The following is an 18,325-nucleotide window of genomic DNA, read 5'->3' on the forward strand; positions in this document are numbered from 1 at the left end:
GTTTCAAGCACTAACCTATTTTAGTTTTTGTAATTATCTCTTTGCCTTAGTTAATTGACATGGGATGGGGCCACCCACACACTCTGGTATGTCGATGATTTAATTGTTGCTTCCCCCTCCTCTGGAATTGGAAAATTTCAATTTTACTTCCAATTTCCACCTTGCACTCTTCTTCACCTTATCCATCTGACTCATCCCTTCCTTGACATCTGTTCCTATCTCTGGGCATAGACAGGCCGCCAACATCCATTGATCCCCACGGTTACTGACTATAAATCCTCCTGTCTCTCTGTAAAGACTATTTTGTTCTCCCCGTTTCTACATTTCCATTGCCTCTGTTCTGATATGCTAACTTCTACAAGGGGACTTCTGAAAAATCCACTACTGTTGTGAATGTAAGGTGTACTGTACCTTTTGAGAGCTAGCAAGGACTTAGAGAAGCACACCGTGCTAGAGAATTTACAATGTAAGTTTTGTTTCAGAACAGCTAGCAAGGCTGGGTTGCCTGGAGTCAAAAACAGATTCAAGTTTGCTAATCAGTTTACATTATACCCCAAAATGCCAACCTTCAGTCAAGTTTGAATTTAGGATATTGGCAATATTAAAAACCAACAAAACGATCTGATGTTTTGGGGTAAAGGACTGGGGAAAATTGAACAGTTGGAGGGGAGAACTGCCAAGCCACCAGCATGTACAGAATGCCTAAAACACTGCTCTCTTAAAGGTACCTTTATCTATCAATGACTTGTGAAACAAATTTCTTAAGAAGAAAATCTACAGGAGAAGGTACAAAGGGAAGGTTTGACAGCTGCCTGGTTTTGAAATTTGAATTTTTGGTAAATCTTATTCTGGTTTTTTGGGCTAGTATTATAGAAGGGAAAGTAAAAGATAGGTTAGAGGAAGGAATTGCAAGTAGTTGTTAATTGTTATACTTTGAAATAGTTAATTTTTACTTTAAATAGTTCTTGGCCTTCCAAAGTTTCAAATTACTGCACGGGATAAATCTTGTGTTACTGGTTTAGATTAAGCAAGGGGGTTTTACCCGTGTCGTAACGGTGGCACAGTGGTTAGCACTGCTGCCTCACAGCACCTGAGACCTGGGTTCAATTCCCGCCTCAGGCCACTGACTGTGTGGAGTTTGCACGTTCTCCCCATGTCTGCGTGGGTTTCCTCCGGGTGCTCCGGTTTCCTCCCACAGTCCAAAGATGTGCAGGTCAGGTGAATTGGCCATGCTAAATTGCCCGTAGTGTTAGGTAAGGGGTAAATGTCGGGGTATGGGTGTGTTGCGCTTCGGCGGGTCGGTGTGGACTTGTTGGGCCGAAGGGCCTGTTTCCACACTGTAATGTAATGTAATCTAATCTAACTACTTTCCTCAATCACCATACCATCCTCTACCCCAAAACATCAGATTGTTTTGTTGGTTTTTAATATTATCAATATCCTAAATTCAAACTTAACTGGATTTTGGTATTTTGGGGTATAATTTAAACTAATTGGCAAGGCCCTCAGCTGTGTAAGATCCATCCCCTACCCCCCTTGACCTCATCAGCATCCACATCCAAAGGATCATTAGCTGCCATTTCTGCTACAACTGATACTACTAGTTCCCTGCCTTACCTTGTCAGTCTTCCACAAGGACTGGGACACCTTGGTCCACTCCTCCACACTCAACATCTCTCCTCCCTCCCCTCCATGGCACCATCCCATGCAGTCACAAGAAATTGCCTGTTTACTTCTTCCAGCCTTGCTGTCCCAAGTCCCCAGACGTGCTTTTCAGCTGAAACAGCAATTAGCCTGCATTTTAACTCCATTTAAGCTACTGGATTCACTCTTCACATTATGGCCTCCTCTATGTTGGGGAGATGAAGTGCAGACAGGGTGACGGCTTTGCAGAGCTCGTACGTTCAGCTCACACCATGTGTTTCCGGTTGCCTGCCATTTGAATGCGCAACTGTGTTCCCTGGCAAAATCTGTCTCCGGCTTGCTGCAGTGTTCCAGTGAAGCTTAGTGCAAGCTAGAAGAATAACTCGTTTTCTGCTTGAGAACCCTGCAACCTATTGAACTCTACATTTAGTTCAATAATTTTAGGGCCCCAACCCCCACATACCAGACCTTGTCATCATTTGGGCTGCTACCACTGTGAGGTGGTTTTCCTGAGATTTCACATACTAGATGCAATTTACACTCACCAACTTCTGCAAACAGTAAACGTTTATTAAAGATTGCATGAGCTAGGTGACCCCCTTGACGCTCTCTTGCAGGCATGCGAAGTCGAGTCAGAGGCTCTGAACAAAAAAACACATTCCCTTTTACAGGTTGGTTGGTCATGCTCACAGATACTCTGGCCACTCCCCCCACAGTCAGGTGGCACTGAAGACAACCCCCAGCCACTCCCTCAGTGACATGTTACCCCAGGTACAATGAGATGAGATCATCCTCTGAGATAATGCAAATGTAAGTGCCGTAATCCTAGGGAATTGTTATGCGGACAGTTTCCCGAGACAATGTAGATGTGATGTGTCCTAGCTTCGGGGTGGCCCTGTACATGGGTTATGGCTGTGCTGCTTCCTCAAACAATGCAGGTGTGATAAGCTTCAGCGTCAGGGATGATCATGCAAGAGAACCTGATTGGCTGGAGGGTGGCTATGGAAATATTTCTGAATGGAAGAGATTGCATAATAGCTTGATTTAATAATGGGGGAGTAGTAATAAATGACTATTTAAATGGAGTGGGAGTCATCCGCATTCCTGCATGAATCGTCCCCACCCACTTCTAGAATATTCAGTCAGTGCAGTTTAACCCTTTTAATATTACATTAATGTCCAGAGAGATATTTAATCTTTTAATATTACACAGCAAACAACCTATTATCAGCTGCTAATGGTCCCTATTAGCTTTTTATACTTGCAGGCTGACATTTTACCCATTCCTTTGTCAGCCCAGCTGTTTCCCTCTATCAGCTCCGTCTCTACTTATCGTTTCCACCTTCCTCGCCCTTCATCTTTACAGGAATATTTTGGCTCTGTACTTTTGCTATTTTTTCAATGACAATTCCCAGTCCACATTGACCAGATCCTGTCTTGACATCGAAACTGGCCTTGCCTGATTTACAATTTTTTAGTTCCCACCTGTTTTTATCCTTTTCCGAAATTACCTTTTTAAAATGAGTTATGGTCATTATCACTGAGATCCCCCCCCCAACTGACATTTGCAGAAACTTGCCTGGTTCTAATCCCCAAAAAATGGTCTAGCATTGCTGTCTTTTAGAACTTAATATGCACCGGCTTAAACTCTCCTGGAAATGAATCTCTCTCTCCTTTCCCCCCCAAATTTTTGCCTATCCCAGTAATATTTAAGTTGAAATCCCTTACTATTATATCCCTATTAATTTTACTCAATTCGCTTGCATATCTGTCGTTCTGTCCCACCCTTGCTATTTGGGGTTTATTGTACACTCTGAGCTATACGATTGTTCCCTTTTTCAAGTTCTACTTAGATGTTTCCTCAATTGAGGCCATATAAAATATCATCCCTCCTTTATTGCAGTGATTGACTCTTATCCTTCTGTTTCACCTAGAGGTTGTATGCTCTAGAATATTGACCTATCAGCCCTGCGCCTTCCTCAAACTTGTATCTGCAGTGAAAGTGATATCCCCTAGGTGTTACTCAACATTCTCCACTCCTATGTTTTAATCACGTGCTTGCTTGCTTACAATAAATGCCATCCAACTTTGCCCCATTCTTGTGTCTTAAGTTTTATATATGCTGCATCTTCCAGATTGATTTTGTTTTTTCTGTATTTTGCTGTGCATCATCCCCTATTTTATATCCACTCTCCATCTGGGGCTTTTCATACCTTCTCACAGGTCACCTGTACCTTCTCTGACTTCTGTTAAGTTTCAGGCTGACCAAGTCTAAAATGTGCTATCCATGTCAATCTCAGTCTTGCAAATGCACTGCTGTGCCTCCAGCTGATGCTTAGCTCTTAAAACTTAGCGCTTAAGCTGATCAAACCAGTGGCACTGGCAGATGTGATCATCCAGAATTCCAGGCTAAGACATCCTACATAATTTGTCAACCTTTTGAAATTCTGATGTGAATGCTATTGAAGTTAGTTTAGTTGCAGTTCCTACTGGCCTGATTTGGACCTTGAATCTCAAGCTTTTATTGAGAAAGTCCATTGCTGCAGGTCACTTCCAGGTTTGTTCTTGCTGCTGCTCTGACTTGGGAGAGTTGACAGCCATGAAAACCATTGTCTGAGAGAAGATTGTAGCTTAACTAATTTTAAGATTGCCAGATCTCCAATAGAAAAATAAAATGAGAGTAAATGTATTTTGTATTCTTGTGAACAAAGATACAAAATGTTTGTGATAAATTAGTACATGCAAAATTGAAATTGATCACTCAGAATATTGTCTGGAGAAAATGTCATGGTCACACAAGTATAAATCTTGTTGCGGTAAAATCTGAAGACTTGTGTGATTGTGTAAATATGCTCAAACATAATTGAGGCTGATGGAATTTCCATAATACTACAGGCAATGACACTATTATCTTAAATCATGGGATCCTCATCTGCATAGGAGAGGGAATAAGCATTTTAGTTGGAAATCTTGGGAAGAATGGAATTGAGTGGAATGAAATCACTTTCTCAAACTGATTGACAGTCATAGATGTATAGCATGGAAACACACCCTTCGGTCCAACTTGTCCATGCTGACCAAATATCCTAACCTAAACTAGTCCCATTTGTCCCATAATCCCTCAACCCTTCATTTACCCATCCAGATGCCTTTTAATGCTATGATTGTACCAGCCTCCTCCACTTCCTCTGGCAGCTCATTCCATCCCTGTATTGAAAATGTTGCGCCTTAGGTCCCTTTTAATGTGAGAGGGGAAAGATATAAAACAATACTCTCTCTCTAGTTCTGGACTCTCCTCATCCCAGGGAAAGGACCTTGTCTATTTATAAACCTCTGACCCTTCAACCTCTGACACTCCAGGGAAAACAGCCCCTCCTTGTAGCTCAAATCCTTCAACCCTGGCAACATCCTTGTAAATCTTTTCTGAACCCTTTCAAGTTTCACAACGTCCTTCCGATAAGGAGACCAGAATTACACAGTATTCCAACAGTGGCCTAACCGATGTCCTGTACAGCCGCAGCATGACCTCCTAACTCCTATACTCAATGCTCTGACCAACAAAGGAAAGCATACCAGATGCCTTCTGCACCATACCCCATCTACCTGTGACTCTACTTTCAAGGAACTATGAACCTACATCCAAGGTCTCTGTTCAGTAACACTCCCCAGGACCTTACCATTTAAGTGTATAAGTCCATGATAATGTGGAATGATACTGTAGTGGTCGAAACTGTTAAGATCCCAGCTAATGTTTAATACCAGACAAGTCAATCCTAGAAATGAACCTGGTTTGAGCAAAGCAGCCTCTTGTTGATGCATATGTACACAAATGCTGTGGATGTTGCTTACTAACAAAAACATTATTAACCAAAACAGAACACGAAAGAATAAACCAAACCACCAACTTAATCAGATTTTAAGGCAAAAAATGCACCTAAATTGCCAAAGCCAGCATTTGAAGAGTGCCAAAACACACACCTGGTACAGTATAGTACTCTCCCTCATTCCTTTATTAAACATACTCAAAGTCACTTTAATTGTTGGACTGAAACTATGGATAACTCCAGATGGAAGCTATTGGGCTACTACTTAAAGCTTTAAGTCTTCAGGGTGTTATCCCAACAATTCTGGTCTTGGGCAAACACTGACTTACTATCTATGCTTCCCTATTCGGGAGCACTACACTATGCAGCTGTCCTATTCTAGGTACTTCACAGGACTGCTCCATTCAAAGTAAAAGCTGAATTTCCAAATTAAGATCTGCATTTTTCTGGTCATTGCAGATAAGTGTTTGCTATAATTAAGGATGAATACTTTGTTTTCCTGTGCATGTTATCTCAAGCACATATGGAAGCAACGTTTTTGGTTCATTTATTTGGTCACTTAGTGCAGGATCCTAAAGAATAAAAGTTAAGAATGGAAAATCCTGCTGCCTTTGTTTTTAGAACTTTCTTTGAATGTCAGTTTGTAGATTTCCTGTCTCACTTACAGTTCCTAAGCAATCCTGGAACATCTGGCCGTTCTAATGTTTTCAGAGTTAATGTAAACAACTTATATAGTGATATTGTTAAATTGGGTCTCAACCTGTTTAATTTACATATTTCCCTCATTTCTTTTTTTTAAAAAACAACTTTTCCTTTCAGGTAAGAGCCAAAAATTGGTAATATTTGGTCTGACTGTGAAGAAATTATTTCCTTAGTTGCACAATCTCTCCAATCCCTTTCTTTTCGCCCCTGTTCTACTGGATTTTGTCTTACTCTTGACTGTCATGTCTTTTCACTGAAGCAATTCCTATCTTTTCTAATTCACTTCTTCCTTTCAGGCTTCTTAAACTTCCAAAATTCAACATTTAGTTTTAGAAGAAAAATTACACCTTGTGGGGCATGTCTTAACTAATGGGTTACAACGATTCCAACATTTGTTTTAAAACAGTTCAAATAGTAGGTATAATAACTGGTTAATTTTCAAAATTCAAATATTTAAAAAATTGAGTATTCATGTGAGACCGTTAACTCGTTTTCTCCTACAAGTATGTCCAACTTCTCGCCTGCTGTCAACCTGAAAATTGCAACTTCTAGAAGTTGATTTATTTGAGATTTGTTCCGGATAATTTTCGGAGCCGTGAATAAAATTTATGAAAGCATAGTTAATTATGGTAAACTAATCTGGCATTTTGAGTATAACTTGTTTTAATATTGTAATGTAAATACTGAAAACTTGGAAAAATTTTGTGCAAATTTGTTTCCATCAAGATGTCGGCAATCAGAATTGAAAGCTACTTTATGTTTAAGTATTTAGAAAGTCCAATCTTTGCAGTATTACTAGTGCGTCACGTGTTCTGACATTATCTTTTTTTTTATTCCCTTCAGTTTAACTTCGTTGGTAGAATCCTTGGCCCAAGAGGACTCACAGCAAAACAACTGGAAGCAGAGACTGGTTGCAAGATCATGGTTAGAGGGAAAAGTTCAATGCGGGACAAAAAGAAGGTAAGGCCAAGATAAAATTAGTGCAACCCAACCTGCAGATCCCTCCAGAGTTACCATAAGAACATTGAGTGGAAGCAGGAGTAGCCCTTTCAGTCTTTTGAGCCCTTGATGTGTTTTAATATGTAGCGATCTATTAACCCTGGCTTGAAAAAACTTGATAATTGAGCCCTTGCAACTCTGTGAAGATTCCAAAATAAGAATTCCAAATAATCATTATTCTCTCAGTACAGAAATTGTTCATTATCCATGCTAAATAGGCTACCCCTTATTCTAAAACTCTTCCCACCTCTCAGTTCTGGACATCACCAGCCAAAGGGAATAACCCTCCTGTATTCATCCTGTGGGTTCTTTTAATTTTGTATGTTTGAATGGGATTACCCTTCTAACCTCCAACCCATTCTTTATAACTCCTCATAGGGCAGTCCGTCCGTCTCGGGAATTAAATTGGTAAACCCTTTTTATTTTCCTCCATCTGGAGAGCACACACTAATTCTAAAGATTGCAGTGAGACTTTACAGGAGGCTTTGATTATAGAAGTAATAAGGTTGACATAATGTGCTGCTTTGTTAGTTGGTGATACCTGCATTTTAACTGATATGTGAGCAAGATAGCAAAGACTGTTTTCAAATTCAACACTTCATGCAACAGTCTTATGTTGTCCTTAACTTTTCAAAAATGCTTATGCAAATATTGTATTTGATTGCATTTATTGTATGGCATCTTGTTACAAAATAGTGGGAAGTGTTGTATTATGTCTCTGCATCTTAAAACAAAAATAAACTAAAACACAATATAAAGGCAGAAAAATGAAATAGAAAATCTAACTGTACAGTCCTCACATGCTCTGTCTTGAGCATGGTAGCTAGGCATGAATCCTGTGTTGTCGCTGGAACAAAACATTCTTTGCCGTCTACCCTCCACTGATGCCATCACCAGTGAGTCCTCAGTGGACCTAGCTGATGCAGCTGCTAATACTGCTGGGTCTCTTAGTGGACCCAAATTTGCCGCTATTGCCTCTCCTCTGAATGGTCTGGCACTAAAATTTAATTTGTCCCCTTGTTCTAGACCACCCCACCCCCCCTCCCCAAACCAGTGGGAAAAACTTAATATCTTGAAGACTTCAAAATCAAAGAAAAGACACTATCTCTTAAATTCTAGGTGAAACAGCCCTAATTTGTATAATCTCAATTTAACTTCTGAAGTCTACGTATCATTCTTAAAAACCTACACACTGTCCCTCCAAGGCTAATATATGCTCCTTGAGGTTGGTGCCCAGATCTGCACTCTGTACTTGATTGGGGTCTAACCTGGGTTCTGTATAAATGCAGCACAACTTCTGTTCCTTGTACTCCAGTCCTCCAGATATAAAGGTCAGCATTCCAGTAGCTTTTTTGATTGCTTTCTGCACCTGTTTGTGACATTTTAACTATCTATTCAATTGAGCTCAAAGTCTCTCTAGGCATCTACTGTATTAAACTTAATACTGTCTAGAAAATACCCTGATCTATCCTTTTTGGTCCAAAATGGATAACCTCACGCCTGTCACAGTTTTGCCCATTCATCTAGTCTATTGCATCCTTTTGAAATTTGTTATCTAACACTACCTATAATCTGCCTAATTTCGTCATAAGAAACATTAGATGGCACTTGGGAATTGCACTGAATAGTTACTAACTACCATATGAAATTACAAGCTTTAATACCAGTGTTGTACGTCTGAGCTATTGAGAGATATTCCAAATATATTTTTAACTTGTTTGACTTTTTTTGAGAATCTTGTTCTAAAGCACTTTACATTTTGGTTGTAGTCAATTTGTATTAGTTCTATTTCTCTCTACATTACAAGAGAATGTTCTCCGAACTTGCACAGCCACCTATGCTGACAATGTGCTAAGGGCTGTCTATCTTTAGATACTTTAACAGCAATCCAAACAGCAGCATTTGGAAAAAGTTGCTTTCAAAAAAAACACTAGTCTTGTGTAAGAGACTGGCTGGTCAGCACCAGTCCACTATTTGAGCCTGAAGTTGAGAAAAAGGAATGAAACTTCAACTTGGAGCATATAAAACTGAGCATTGGATCAGCCTGTCTGATTTTTTTGGACAAGACGTATAATGGATGTCCTGATCGTCGCCTAGCTTTATATGCCCACAAATGTTAAGTTTTACGCAGAAACTAAATGTGGCTCCATTGTTGATTGGCTTCAAAACATACTTTACTCCTTGCCAAAAATTCTGCTATATCTGATTTGTTCCATGTAGTCCCAAATTACATTAACGCAATGTGTAACATCTAATGTAGTTTTTGAGTGCTTTCCCTTTTGTGCAATAACTGCTATATGCTGGACACCAGTTAAACACAGATCAGTGGCCAGCCTCGTGATTTTTATTATTCAAAACATTTACAGCTCAAATTCTGTCAGATATACATTCTTTGTTTTGGTTGGATTGTCCACTATTGATATGCTCAAGCTGGTGTTTCGCCTCCGAGATTGACATGGAGAGGACTAGTTTAGCATGAGTTGCAGCTGGGGACAACTTTTTAGAGCAAAACTGAAAATGTTGATCAAAGGTACTTGATATTGCCACATACCAAGCTGTTTCCATTTGCTTTAAAGGATTAGTTCGCAGTTACCTTAAACTTTAACTGGAGTTACCACCAGTCTCGAGAGGCCAGGCATTACTTCCAAAGTATTGCTGTGAAGATTCCAGAATATATTTGGATTTTGACAATGAGATAATGCACAAGTTATCTTGTGAATCTGAAGTTGACTGATCTACATGAAATTTCTTATCCAAAGTTATCTATTTTGGAAAGGAATGGAAATGTTTCATATTTATATCTAATTATATGTTTGTTAACTATTGTAAAACATATTAGTTGCTCTGTCAAGTATGGCTCCACCATACTTTATAACCTGACTAAATTTCCTACGTAAGTGGCTGCACTTCCAAAGTACTGTTGACTGGCTATAAATTGCTTTGAAGGATTGGGTGGTTGTGAAAGGCCCAATAAAAGCAAGTCCTGTTTAAAATTGGGATCTTCCATTATTGTAAGCACCTAGGGTGTGGAAATAATTGCAGTTGATGGCACAGTCACCACCAGATTTTGTAATGAACTGCTTATTAATAAAACTACTGAATGCTCTTCATGTGGCTACATGGATGCAATGTATAACACCATGAAATACAGATATCAGTGTATCAAAACCCAGCATGTGCTCGTTTTGACTGATCTTGGAAAAGGTGGTATATTGTTTGACACTACAGCTCAGTGCCCTGAGCAATGACTTGTGTCCATCAGAGCCATTGCAATTAGTGTTACTGAGCAGAACTTCCATTAAGTTGAATCTGTAGTGATTACAGCAAGATCCAGTGGACCTAGATTCGCCTGCATTTAAGTAGTAAGAATAAAGCAGGAATAGTGGTTATAATTTTTCCACAACTACTGTGCTGCCAGGTAGTGGCTTCACATCTCACCCAGAGTTCAGTTATATTGTTAGCTTGTTTTTCCGAGGTTTCACACATGAGGTGCAATTCACACACACCAATGTCTGCAAACAGTTAAAGGTTATTAAAGCCAGTACAAGCTAGGTGACCCCCTTTGACCCTGTCTACAGGTGTGCAAAGTAGAGTCAGAGGCCCCAAACAAAGAGAAATTATCCCCTTTGTACAGGTCAGTTGTTAATGCCCACAGATACTCTGGCCACTGCACCCCCCCCCCCCCTCCCAAAATAACCACATGTTCCCCTGGTACAATAGTAGAATGAGGTCTTCCTCTTAGATAATGTAACTTAATGCCTTAAACCTGGGGAATTGCTATGCAAACAATTTCCTAACTCACTGATTCCCCAAGGCAGTGTAGGTGTGATATGCCCTAGATGTGGGGGATGGCTATGAAAGCATTTCTGAATGGAAGGGACTGAATGAGAGTTTAATTTGTCCCCACCCACTTCCAGAATGTGCGATTTAAACCTTTAATGTCCAGGGAGATGGTCCAATTTAATCTTTTAACATTGCAATATGTTTGATCAAGCATTTGAAGAAAGCAAGTAGAATATGTACTCTTCAGAAATTTCTGAATCTTGTACTGCAGCTTTCATTTGTTTTTCTTTCTGACTAAAGGCCTATTTTAGCAACATTTGTTATTAAATGACAAATTCTGTCATTTTTCATTTTGCATCAATACATCACTTGCAACCACTGGAAGCAGTGATAAGAGATTCCAGTTTCTGAGCAACTTGAATGTTGCTAGATTGATTTGATAGAAGTTACATTATTTTTGTAGAAGTTAATTACATGTGCCAGAAAATAGAACTTTTTACCCAGACATTTTGCTGAGTTTGTGCTTTTTGCTGTAGTCGGAGAAATATGCTCGGCAAATCAAATCTTCCTCCTATTAATTAGTTTTGAAGGTGACAAATGAAGTGTAAAATTTCAATACTTAGTCATTTTAACCTGCAGGCTCATTAAACCTGGGTGAGTACATAGAATATACACTTTACATTGATAAAGTGTACTGCATTGATAGTTTGTTTCTCTCCCAAGACTCTCATTTTATAATGCTTGAGCTTTCTGTACAATCAACATTGCATTCAGACTTTCCAGCTCATGTATATATTGCATAAAGTGCACATTTTGCCATCCATTAATGCTTATGATCTCAACTTGCAATTTGAGATAATTGGATAATGAGTTTATGGCTCATGTGAAATATTCTCAACTGTTCAAGAGTCTGAAGAAAATTAAAAGCAAAGATCAAAAATCAGTTCAGGCCACAAATTAATCAGTTGGATGAGTGACTGCACGGGTTTACTTGCCCGAAATCTGTTAAAAACTTAGATAACCTTTTGAAATGGTGTACTTTGAATACTCTTTTTTTTAAACAAACAGCATTCTAATCGTGCTGTTGCAGTGGCTTCTTAATATCTTGCTCGCCCACAAATGGGCAGTGACATCTGATGTAGTATGGGATTCTATCTTTGGCTGCTCTTTTGATTTACATGCATCTATTTAACATTTATCCTACTAACTTTATAGCCTTTTCCAGTGAGCCAATTGTTGCTATCTCCAACTACCAGTGTAGAGCTTGGAGATATCAAAGCTTCAAATTTCATTTTAGTAACAGCCAAAACTTTCTTCCCTTGTGTAGCAGTTTCAAGGCACTGCCCAGTTTTGAAAGGAAAGACTGAAAGAAAATGGCCTTTTGTGAAAAGTTGGTCAACCTGGTATCTGTGCAGGCAGGATTTCTCAGCAGCCCTGCAAGAATTGGGGGACACTACCTAGGGACAGATCCTCAGAGGTACGAGACAACTCGACCAACAAACAGCACCCTCCAAACATTGTATCAAGGGATGTACATAGAAGTGGTAATGAACCCTGAAACTGTGAACAGTGGAGCCTGTCTAGTTGATGGGATAGCCATTTACTCTAATCTGAAAACAGTTTGGGAGGCTCTATGAAGTCATCAAAATTTCTGTTAAGTTAATTTGGGATGGTATCAATCCCTTTGTTTCCATGAACGATGAGATTAAACTGACTCCAGCAATTACCGTAGATACTTTGTGAAATGGAATTACTAGAGGGACAGGGCCGGCTAGCCCTTTGGAATCGCAAGGGTAAAAGGAGCAGCGGGACCAGCTATCGGGGCTCTTTGCCTTTTCACTCTCCCCACTCTGAACTCGCTGGGACTGAAGGCATCAATATTGTGTGTGACCTCAGACTTCGTAAGTTCGCAACAACACTAGAGGCAGAAAAGGAGCTCCACTGGACAGGCAAGTCCCTCTGAGACTGAATAAACCCTTTTCAGGCCTGGGACATTCGAACTCTGAAGTAGTTGGTTAGGCATGGGGGAGGGTGGTTGTATAATTCTTAAAGTATAAATACTCTGTAAATTGTGCAAGATTAAAGATTTTATGTTGTGTCCGCTCCAGTTTTCTCATTTGATATCAGGATGTAAGTTTCATCGAAGTATGGATTGGGCAAGTTGAATTTTTTGTTTCTGTAATAAAGTTCACTGGTAATTTTGAAATTCTATTCGACTCAGTCTGTGCTCCTTCTGGGTACACAAATTCTGGCTGAGTTCACAGCAGATCTTAAGCTGTAATTCCAGTGTCAAGGACTGAAGGGTGATCAGGGCAGCTGGAACCGCCCACTCCAGGAGGATTGTTGGCCAAGATAAGCAGTTTGATCTGGGGGTACTGCCTGAGAGGGTAGGTACCAGGTTGCCCCACCAACAAGAAGAAATCATCCACACATTGGTGGCAGTCACGATTACTGTGTGGAGATAAGTTCTGACTAGCTGGTCAGGCTCTAAACAGTGAGTTTGGTTCAGTGCGCTCTCTCCAGAGGAGTTGCCCTAATGTGGCATTCGGGTCTTTGAAGTTTGTGTCTGCTGGAGAGAGACCACCACAGTAATCGGCGAACCCCAGACACCGGCCTGAGTGCGGAGTAAAGGAAAGAGGCCTTTCCACACCGCCGAAATGTTGAGCTTCCTGCCTGTGACATTAAGCTGAGTTGTGAAAAATTATGCACTTGGACCAAAGTTCCATTCTTTTTATTACTGCATCTATCGAGTCCAGTATGTCAGACCACTGCATCAGTTGCATCTACTGTCAGACTGTTATCTTTTAATCAGTAAAATAGAAATTATTTTAAGGGGCTGTGGTTCCAAGAAGTTATGGATTTTCTACATATTTGAAATCAACTAATTTCATGGCCATGTACCATTAAAAAGTTTAATGTAGCTCTATTAATGACTTGAGGATCAAAATAGTTTTCACACTAGATAATTTGAACATAGGATCATATGGGTACAATCCAAGCCTCTCAAGCTACATTGGTTGGTAATGTGTCCCTGTTTCTCCCTGAATGAATTGACAACACAAGCCTTCAAGAAAAGCTATCCAAATGTGAATGTCAGCATAAGTATGCAGGAGTGTAACGATGCAATTTCTTAATTTGGGGAAAGGCTTTGAAACCTTGTCTCTTTTTAAAGAGATCTGTGGAGTGCCAAATATGGAATATTCATAATCTGTTAATCATGCTAAATGGTTGTGATTTTTAAGTGCTGCATTGAATCCAGATTGTTGAACCTAATATGCAAAAGATGGTGAGGAACACTCTCTGATTGATACCTTTAGAGCTTTCTTTGTAATATATACTGTAATTTATTGAGTAAACTCAGCTGTGGGGATTTGAGCAGAGTGGGGCAGGGCTTTCCCTGTTCCATCAACTTCATATGGTGCCACATTCACTGAAGTTAAAAGTATGTAAGTCTTTGTTTCAACATACTGCTCTCATGATTCCATTTACTGAGCAGTGCAGAAATTGCAGATGCAAGGTGACATATGTGCTACAAGGATGAGAAGGAGAAGTAACAATAAAGGAGACAGTGGTAATGTAAATGGACTAACCATTGAGTTCTAGGCTAATTGTCTGGGGACAGGCCCAAATCCCATCTTGACAGTTGGCAGATTTTGATCTCAATGGATGACTGTGGAACTGAAAGCTAGTTTTGATAGTGGTGACTACAAAACCATTGGCAATTGTTACCAAATTTGCACTCTTGATCTGACCTCTGCAGATCGACAGTAAAATGGAGCTGTATTTTCTAGTACTTTGCCTGTACAGTTACAACAGTTAGGAACATCTGTCCCTGTACAACAATGTGCTTTAAATGCTTCTCTGCAAGCAAAGAGCTTACTTTCCTAACTGAAGTTTTCCTTGTTGTGCAAATTATATCAGGAAGACTTGGAGTGCAAGTCCATAGCTCCTTGAAAGCGGAGTCGCAGGTAGATGGGATAGTGAAGAAGGCATTTGGTATGCTTTCCTTTTATTGGTCAGCGTATTGAGTACAGGAGTTGGGAGGTCATGTTGCGGCTGTACAGGACATTAATTAGGCCACTGTAGGAATATTACGTGCAATTCTGGTCTCCTTCCTATCGGAAAGATGTTGTGAAACTTGAAAGGGTTCAGAAAAGATTTACAAGGATGTTGCCAGGGTTGGAGGATTTGAGCTACAGGGAGAGGCTGAACAGGCTAGGGCTGTTTTCCCTGGAGCGTTCGAGGTTGAGGGGTGACCTTAGAGATTTATAAAACCATGAGGGGCATGGATAGGATAAATAGAGACACAATCTTTTCCCTGGGGTGGGGGAATCCAGAACTAGAGGGCATAGGTTTATGGTGAGGGGGTGGGGGGGGGGAAAGATATAAAAGTGACCTACGGGGCAACTTTTTCACACAGAGGGTGGTCAGTGTATGGAATGAGCTGCCAGAGGAAGTAGTGGAGGCTGGTACAATTGCAACATTGAAAAGACATTTGGATGGGTATATGAATAGGAAGGGTTTGGAGGGATATGGGGCAAGTGCTGGCAGGTGGGACTAGATTGGGTTAGGATATCTGGTCGTCATGGACAGGTTGGACAAAAGGGTCTGTTTCAATTCTATACATCTGACTCTATGAAGGACTGCACAGTGTTGCAGATGCATATCACAGTATGTCAGCTTTTTTTTTTGCTGGTGAAATATTGTCGTCCGGAAACTAATCCTGACTTTAACATTGATTATTAACTCTGGCAGATCTTGTTTTACTTAATGTTTCTTCACTTTTAAGTGAGGAGACCCTGTATTGGAAGGGAATTTAAGCTTGATGTTAATGACAGCATTTACTTAATCACTTCATGTTTGCTAAATGCTTGACAATGCTTGAATCGTGTTGACTTCATAATTTTAGAAACATTTCTAATACAGTTAAAAATCTAGGTTTGCTTATAGTGAGAAATCTTCACATGTCTATCTGATTAGTCAAGTTTTATGTAGAGAAGTCGTATGGTTCACTGTCAGGCCTTCACAGTTCATTTGGTGGGTCAAATTTCAATGTTAAAAGTAAGGAATCAAAATTCACACTGGACGTTAGTATGAAACATGACTTTCTTCAATTAACTGGAAAAATTGTATAGATGGTTGTCTGTGTTTTCGTTAATTTAGTCACTTACCCTTTTAATAGTTAAGATTTTTGTGCAAGAGCTTTGAAATTTTAAGACCAGGGCTGCAGTGTTTTGGTGCTGAAGGTCAGAAATGTTAACTTTCACCCATGGTTTCACAGCTCTCGTGTGTTTTGTCACTAAGACTATTTCCTGTTCTGTTAACTAGTAAGTGTTTTCTTCACTCAGTTCTTGTGCTTCTGCAGCACCAAAGGTAGAATATTCAACTCCACACCCAAAAATAGATCCATTCCTTCAAAATGTATATAAATACTACTTCTAATCTAAATGTGACAGACTTTTCTTGAGTCTTTCAATTTCTTGAAAGGTCACTCAACCTTGGCTAAGCAAACTTGTCAATAAAAGGTATCAAAGTGAAATTTCAAATGTTTTGGTGAAAACCAGTTTGACTAATTTGTAGGCCAAAAAAATTCTATATTTTAGAAATTGGCTATGATTTATAAAAAGTTTAACTTTAGACTGATCATTGTTCATGACTGTTTTAGTTTTTTTTAAATGGGGCAATCTTTTCAGTTAACAAACTTAAGGCAGCTAAATGTTGTGGGTGGTTAATGTTTCAGCTCAACCATTAGATCCACCTACATGCCTTAGACTAAAGTGCATTCATGCTGAATATATCTGTGAAATTATTTTTCTATTCAAGGTAATATTGTACATGTCAAATCTTCTTCCAAATTGAAGTCATACCTAACACTAAACAAAAAGCAGAGAGACCTTCTTTCCTTGGCTTAATCTGTTCAGTCTTCACATTAAAATTTGCACTGTGAATTTTAGTTTAAAAGTATACCTTTGCCTCACTTTACTGCTTTTTCTTTTTTCCTTGCATAGATGTTAGTGTTCTATATTACATCTGTAATAGCTGAGAATTTCTGGCCATCTCTTGTTGAATCATGATCTGTTTTGTCTCGCTTCATGATTTTGAACACCTTCTAAATTTCCTCCTCGACCTCCTTTTAAAGAGAGCAGTCTCAATGTCTCAACTTAAAACATGTATTTGATCCATGGAAACGTTCTCAAATCTTTTCTGCATTGTGTAATGCCTTCATCCTGAAGTGTGATGACCAACCCTACTACAGTTGAGACCAATCTATCATTGCATGATGTTAACTATAACTTCATTTGGTGCTCATTTGCTTCCATTTATGAAGTCAATTGACAGTGGTAATGGCATGGTTGTTTTATCACTCGACTAGTCATCCAGAGACCCAGGTAATATTCTGGGGACCCAGGTTTAAATCCTGCTGTGGCAGATGTTGGAATTTGAATTCACTAAAAATCTGGAATTTAGAGTTTAATGATCGTGAAATCGTTGCCAATTGTTGGAAAAATCCAACTAGAACCTTTCGGGAATGAAACTTTTGGTCTCGCCTAGTCTGCCTACGTGTGTCTCAACCCTTGGAAATGTGGTTGACCCTTCACCCACTCTTAACCACCTAAAGAGTAGTTATGTTGGCCTAGTCAGCAATGCCCACATCCAGTGAATGAATTAAAAAGTACAGGATCCTGAATGCTTTCTCAACTTGCACCCCTTAGGGCAATATCTAATTTATATTGCCTCACCTGGTTTTCATACCAAAATATTTTACTTAACACTACTAATTTCATCTGCCAAGTATTTGCCCATTTCTCCAGTCTGCCCTATCATTTAACACTGTTCTGACAGTTCACGATACTTCCAGCTTTTGCCATTCCAAATGTTGAAATTTTGCATGGTTCATAACTGAGCCTAGGTAGGTCCTCAATGTTGGGTGTGATGCAATCCTCTTTGTCATCAGATTGTTGGCTAACACTGTACAATCTGAATGCTCTAACATTTTAGAGAACACTGTTCCAATGGTTTGCATTCGACTCTTCAAAATATTTGTTGTGTTCAGTATTCCCTGGGGAGCAAGACTGGGGCTTGTTGTAGAGTTTTTTTGGCAGGTCAGTCAGTTCAAGAATTATTGAACAATTTGTTTTTGGTAGTAGGGCAGAGTTAGAGCAGAACACTGTTTCAAGCTGTTAGTCAGCAACATACTCCAAAGGTGAAGAGTTTGACCCAAAAGATGCCACTGTAGCAAGCTCTGAGCAGATGTTTGGGGAGCTAGGAGGTGCAGCTAAATGTTGGAGTTAGAGTTCAGGAAGCATGCTAGAGCTGTAAGTTTTTGGAGAAAATAATCCACAATTAATAGTGCATCTGAACACAGGGGTGAA

At 39.6% G+C, this 18,325-nt stretch overlaps 1 protein-coding gene across 7 annotated transcripts in view; it reads left to right on the forward strand.

The window, feature by feature from the left end:
* Positions 1 to 18,325, forward strand: part of LOC122563545 (KH domain-containing RNA-binding protein QKI) — a 108,914-nt gene that overhangs the window by 47,332 nt on the left and 43,257 nt on the right. For all 7 annotated transcript variants that reach the window (XM_043717416.2, XM_043717414.2, XM_087976761.1 and 4 more), the window contains exon 3: positions 7,014 to 7,130. In XM_043717416.2, coding sequence (XP_043573351.1) covers positions 7,014 to 7,130 — 117 coding nt within the window. The remainder of the gene's footprint in view (positions 1 to 7,013; positions 7,131 to 18,325) is intronic.

The sequence above is a fragment of the Chiloscyllium plagiosum genome, unplaced genomic scaffold (genome assembly GCF_037043375.1).
Source record: "Chiloscyllium plagiosum isolate Xiang-an unplaced genomic scaffold, Cpla_swu_hap1 HiC_scaffold_30, whole genome shotgun sequence".
In the NCBI taxonomy this organism is placed as follows: domain Eukaryota; kingdom Metazoa; phylum Chordata; class Chondrichthyes; order Orectolobiformes; family Hemiscylliidae; genus Chiloscyllium; species Chiloscyllium plagiosum.